The sequence below is a fragment of the Neltuma alba genome, unplaced genomic scaffold (genome assembly GCF_004799145.2).
Source record: "Neltuma alba isolate B1F8T4 unplaced genomic scaffold, ASM479914v2 tig00011548_pilon, whole genome shotgun sequence".
NCBI lineage: Eukaryota > Viridiplantae > Streptophyta > Magnoliopsida > Fabales > Fabaceae > Neltuma > Neltuma alba.
Window position 1 is genome coordinate 27,255 of NW_021636209.1, and position 6,259 is coordinate 33,513.

Below are 6,259 nucleotides of genomic sequence, written 5' to 3' on the forward strand. Positions count from 1 at the left end.
GATTAAAATAGTTAGGTAAGTTAGTTAATTATAAGAAAAGTGACACATTTTTCTTAAAACATCATAATCATCTTTTTTAATACCCCATCTCCCTCTTCTACTGGATTATGGTTGAAGGAGTATCTATAGAGGTAATTTAGAGAAAATTAATAAATATGAGAAATGAGTCTTATATTTAGGACCAAAATCAACTTAAGAATTGGATCTTATATTAAAGACCAGAGGAGTATTTATCATACTTTCAGTTCCATTTAGTCATATTATTTATAGCAAGAAAAATAACACTGAAATAGACATATTCCTCTGGTCCTATTTATAGGGTAAAGAGAGAAAGTTTTTTTCGGTCCTATTTATAAGTCATGTTATTAAGTTTTTAGTATGAATGTACTATTTTGTCTTTTATTTATTATAGTATAGGTAGTTATCTTTTTTGAAAGGTGTATATATTAAATATGGGTAAAGTTAAAAAATTGTTATATTTTAATGGAGAGTTAATGTGTTTTATGGTTTTTTTTTGTCTATTAAAATATACTGAAAATGCCTTATAAATAAAACTAGGTGAGTAAGACTTATTAAAGATATTTGAAGATTTCCAAAATTAAAGTTGCTGTTGAAAATATGAAAGTTATTAATTGCACTTTCCACAATTATAACTATGCTTATCAATATTATTATTCATAATTGGAAAAGAATTATAAATAAAAAAAACGTTTTTGTAAATTTTGTCTAATTGTTTGTAAACTTTAAATTTTTTTTATTTTTTAATATCTCAGATACTATCTATTTTAAAATAGGGTACCTGTCATTTAGGTCATACGTACAAATGTAAAAAAATAAAAATTAAATTAAATAATATAAGTTACAACAAGTTTTCAGCAAATTTACTAAAACATCCTTCTTGTTAAAGACGAATCTAAAATAATACAAAAGTATTAAATAAGATGACAATTATTTTAAACTAAAAGAATGATAAATATTTTAAAAATGAATAAAATATAAAATTTATATCATTATTGATTATTGATAACAAAAAAAGATTAATACAAACTTTGATCCTTTAAATTTATCCTCATTTTAATTTTAGTCCCTCAAAATCCTTACAACTCAATAAAAATTCAGCATATTTTGCCCCTGAAAGATTTAAACCTATGATTTAAAAGTTGATAGATTAAAACTAAAATGAGAATAAATTTAAAACTAAAAAGATTCAAAATTATATTAACCAAAAAGATATAATGATTCAATATCTTATTCTCATTCCAGTGTAGGCCAAATTCCCAAGAAGAAGAAGAGGGAAAAAATCTTAGACCGGTCTTCAATTTCTTTAGATAATTTTTTATAGTATAAAACTGGTCGCTTTTGGAAAACAATTAAGAAGTTTCTTTTATCGATCGAACCCTCGATCCTATTTCGCTTGTCTTAGTGAGAGAAAGGCCTCTCCGTCTCTCCGTCTCTCTCTCTCTTCTCTCAAAACCCTATTGCGTGATTTGTAATCGACCTTGATCATGGCCAACAGTAATCTCCCTCGAAGAATTATCAAGGTTCGTATCGATTTTGCTCGTTAAGATCGTATTTACATTACTCTGATCCGATTGTTTAATTGATGGGTGAGAGAAAGGAATTGAAAAGTAATTCGTAACCTTGTTGCGGTTTCGTGTTCCGTTGATTTGTGAATTTCATAAGGCTGAATAACCTGATTGAAAGAAGAACTGTGTTGTTAATTTAAGGTGAATTTCTGCACAGTTTAGTTTTATGTCAATATATGGCTTCAATTTACTGATAGTGAGAGAAAGGAAAGGTGTATGCTTAATCGGGTATTCTGTTTTCTCTTTTGGTTTTGATCTTCTCCGGTGGGCTGAGTTTTTCTTTGAGATTGTTCTTTTTGAATTCTACGGTCATTACTTTTTTGTTGATTTCAACAGGAAACTCAGCGTCTTCTCAGCGAGCCAGGTAATTGCCTATTCTTAGTTCTCAACTGGCGAAATATGCATATACCTTGCTGAAGTTCTGTAGAATCTGGCTCTAATTTTAAAGGGCCTTTTTGTAGAATATACCTATTTGTAGAATATACCTAGTGATATGATTTTCACCTCGGCTAATATTTGTAAAATCAATACTTATCTTGGTGACTTTGCACAATATATGATGCAAGGGCTGCCTATCCTTCTTTCTTTTATTCCTGTTGCCAAGTTTGTGTGTTGGATATGGTTTCAATTTTTTATTTTGTGGCTTCCTTGTACAGCGCCGGGAATCAGTGCTTCACCTTCTGAAGACAATATGCGATATTTCAACGTGATGATCCTTGGTCCAACACAGTCACCTTATGAAGGTAGTAAGATATTCCTAAATTCATGTACTATGCTGCTAGGCAATAATTTTCGATGTACTAGAAATATTGAATGCATTTCTATATAATCTGGGTCTTTTAGGTGTTACATTGATCTCCGCAAGAATTTATGTTATATAATCAAATCTAAATGAGGAATGATCCTGGCAGAACCCCGCCTTACTTGCTTTTTTTGCTGTGAAATTTCCATTTTATTACTCTGTTTATGGCTTAGTTGCATGTGCAGTTGCGGGTGGTGTTGAGCATGTGATTGATTGGTGAGGTGGAGTATTGGAATTTCAAATTGTATTTGATAACCACCATTGACCTTAGGATGTCTTCTTGTAAGAGCTGCCTCATCTCAGCAACTTGTATGCGAGAGTTCCACATCTTAGACATGTTTTGTTTTAGTATATAGGTCAACTTTAGCATCTTGTTGCAACATTGTTGCGTGTGATTGTCAGAAATCTGATTTGCTTTTGTTATTTTGTTTACATTTCTTAATTCTTAAATGATCACTTTTGCTAGGTGGCATTCCCATGCATTATAATAGTTATATATGGTTTGTCACAAGATGCATACTAGGCTTAATATTGTGCACTGTATATTTAAATCATACCCCTTAAATATCTTTAAAATTGATATTTAAGCTTTTCTACTGAAATATTTTCTAATGATGAAAATAAGTTTAAGGCCATTCATGTGTCCAAGCATTGTTCCTGGTTTTATTTAGCAAGCTATTTCACTTCATCCGATTTTTTTTTGTTTTTTGATGTGCTGCTCGCTTTAAGTTTTAACTTCTTTAACTGCATTATTTTTGTTCCACAAGTTGCTGTCTTTGGAGGTTGAAGATTACAATTTTTTTTTTTTGGCTGCAAAGTATTACAATATCAATAATTGAGATTGAGTTGAAAGTAAGGAGGGGAAAGTATTAAGTTAAGAAATCAGTTTGAATCAATTGTTGGCTTTACTACTCTCTTGTCAGCATGAGATATGTGTTCTGATATTTTACTCTCTTCGTTCTTTTTGTTGAAAGCATTCTAATTTTCCTAACTACTATTTGTCTTCATTATTTGCTTTCTTTCTGTGATTTGATTGTCATAAACCTTAGAGCAGTTGATTTGATGGGGTATGATCCCAGGATTATATCTGCTTATTGGCCGCATCATTATGAGATTTTTCGTATAAGATTTTTAAGTTCTGAGGTGCTACTGAGAAAAGGGGAAGCCTGTAAAATATGGGTTCATCTGTTGAGGGAGGAAAGTTTTCTTGGAATGGCTAGATGCTGAATCTGCTTTGTTGGGTTTTTCTCCCTGATGAATCATCTATTTGGCTGTTGTCTGTTGAGTCTGGTGAGGACTTCAAGTTAGAATGCTAAGTGTCAGCAAAGAAGCATTCGTTAAGGATTGGGAGACATGGCATGTATGTGATGGATTAAGCTTCCTTGCCTGTAGGATAGGCCAACGTTCTTGGACTAGATCTTGGTTCCTTGTTTGTTCTTTGTTGATTCTGAGCTGCTTGTGCAAGAATGGGCAGTCTGTATTTTATCCTTTTTAGCATGGTGAATCAGTAGTTGATTGATCTGACCAATATTAACAACCCTGTCTCTGTTGATCCAGTGACCTGTCTCTCCAAATCCGCACTTTGAATATTTTTGCTTGACTAATATTTTGTGTTTTTGGTTCGTATTGCTAGGAGGTGTTTTCAAGTTAGAACTGTTTTTGCCGGAGGAATATCCAATGGCTGCCCCTAAGGTATTTCATCTAATAATTTTGTATTCTGTTCTCTTTGATATTTGTTTTGATAGATATTAGCAAACCTATCTTTTTTTATTAACTTAATTTTGTCTTGCTTGCCTCCCATTGTTAGAACTAAGATAGTAAGAATTTATGGCTGTTTTAAATACAGTGTCTTCCGCATTTCCTTTGAATGTCGCTACTTACTCATAGGTTGAAGTATTGTGATGTTCAATTTTACTGTGGTCTGGTATGGCTCAAGGTTTGAAGATCTCTTTTGAATTTAGAACAGTTATTTGAACAAGCATGGTAGGGCGATTGCCAATTTGAGGGTTTTACATATGTGCACCTCCAGCATTTTTTCCATCCGATTGTCATTTGAAATGTTCTTTGTGGCTCTCTTTGGTCTTTTCTCTCCCCTTGTTGTGAAGGGGTGTTATAATCATTACACTTGTTTTGCCACAATCAAATGATTCTGAAGTTTCCTCCAGGGACCCTTTGACATTGAATGTTTTGTGGATTTTCATGGTATGCATGTGGCATTGGCCCCAATAATATTCCGTTGATTCTTGATCAACGTGTGCATTGCTTCTCACAGGTTAGGTTTCTGACAAAAATATATCATCCAAATATTGATAAGGTTTGCTCTCTTTTCTCTACTTTCTCATTGTTCTTCTGTGGTGATCCATTTCTTACAAATTAAAGTTTAATGCCAGCTCGGAAGGATATGTCTTGATATTCTGAAAGATAAGTGGAGTCCGGCTCTTCAGATACGTACTGTTCTTTTGAGGTATCATGAATTTCCATCTCAACCTACTTATTTCCTTAAAAATATGGGGTAGATGTTCATATAGGTACATGTCATTTTCCTATATCAAGTGGCGTATGTATGGTAAAATATATATGCTTGTACATTGATATATACTACTAGACTAAGTTTTCTTCAGCTAAATTGTGTGATCACACTGCTAATTTGGACGTATTTTTCATTGCTTGTATAAATTTAGAAGTTCTCGTACTAGCCAAAAAAATTTTGGTGTGAAACAAAGAAAAACAAAAATAGAAAGAATGAATGAATCAGGGAGAGATGTTAAATTCTGGCTCAACTTCAGTGCTACTGGATGTTAGTTTTGGTCATTAGAGCATCCCTCTGCTGGTTAAGAGAGGGAGGAAATGCTATGAGCAAGCTGATAGAAAATATTGCAGTAACTGACTTTTCAACAAAAAGAAAATTATGAACTGATACTAAGAACTTTCTTGTTATTCTTTTAGCATCCAAGCACTTTTGAGTGCACCAAACCCAGACGATCCGCTTTCTGAGAACATTGCCAAGCATTGGAAAACAAATGAGGGCGAGGCTGTTGAAACAGGTGTATTTACTGTCTTTGATTGTTCAGAAATCACTTGTTGATGATGTCATAACATTTTGAATGTGTCTTATTGACAATGTTGCTTTTGCAACTTGCAGCAAAAGAGTGGACCCGATTATATGCCAGTGGTGCCTAATGCGATGACGGAAACTTTTGGCCTGAAAATAACCATGATGCAAAATGTATGCTATTAGTATTAATTATCAATTTGAAATGGAAATTTGGAGGAATTGGAGTCTGAACATTTGAAGTTATTGTTCCTCAGATTGCAGTTTCCTGTTATTTCCTTTCTTCTCCTGGAAGCAGTTATCTCGGATCTTGTATGAATATATATATGGTAGCCATTTATCTGTCACATTCAGCACATGAACCATCTTCAACTGTTAAGTAATTACTGATTTTGAATTGTGGAAGTCAGAGTGAAAATTGTGGAAAGTGAAAAAGAAAAAGGTTTCTGTAGAGTTTCTTCTTTTTGCCATGAATTCTTGCTCTCTGTGATGTGCATGGTTGGGTTCCAATTATCCCATGATCCTAATTCTGGCTAGCTAATGTGTTATAGATCTTGATAGTGCATCAGTCGCTGTATGTGTTATTGTGTTCTCTGGATTCACTGCCTGAGGTTTTTGTTTGTTTTTTTTTTTTTTTGCCCTTTTTTGGGGGGCGGGTGTTTCCCAAATTAGATTTTTTTTAACAAGTTTCCATGTCGCAAATGTGTTTCTGGTTGAAAAACAAAATGGTTAAAATTTGTTTTGCAAAATTAAAAAAAAATCAAAATATCTTTTTAATATTTTGTTATTTCCATGTCCCAAACTAGATAACTAGAAGAT

The 6,259-nt window shown here is 32.9% G+C and overlaps 1 protein-coding gene across 1 annotated transcript; it reads left to right on the forward strand.

Moving 5' to 3' along the window:
- The first annotated feature begins 1,396 nt into the window (after positions 1-1,396).
- On the forward strand, positions 1,397-5,891 carry LOC114714891 (ubiquitin-conjugating enzyme E2 36). Its single transcript, XM_028899675.1, has 8 exons — positions 1,397-1,541; positions 1,923-1,950; positions 2,243-2,329; positions 4,022-4,080; positions 4,661-4,702; positions 4,779-4,852; positions 5,335-5,432; positions 5,531-5,891. Exons 1-8 carry the CDS (start codon positions 1,506-1,508, stop codon positions 5,566-5,568), a joined length of 462 nt encoding a protein of 153 aa, XP_028755508.1. The 5' UTR covers positions 1,397-1,505; the 3' UTR covers positions 5,569-5,891.
- Positions 5,892-6,259: the final 368 nt, after the last annotated feature.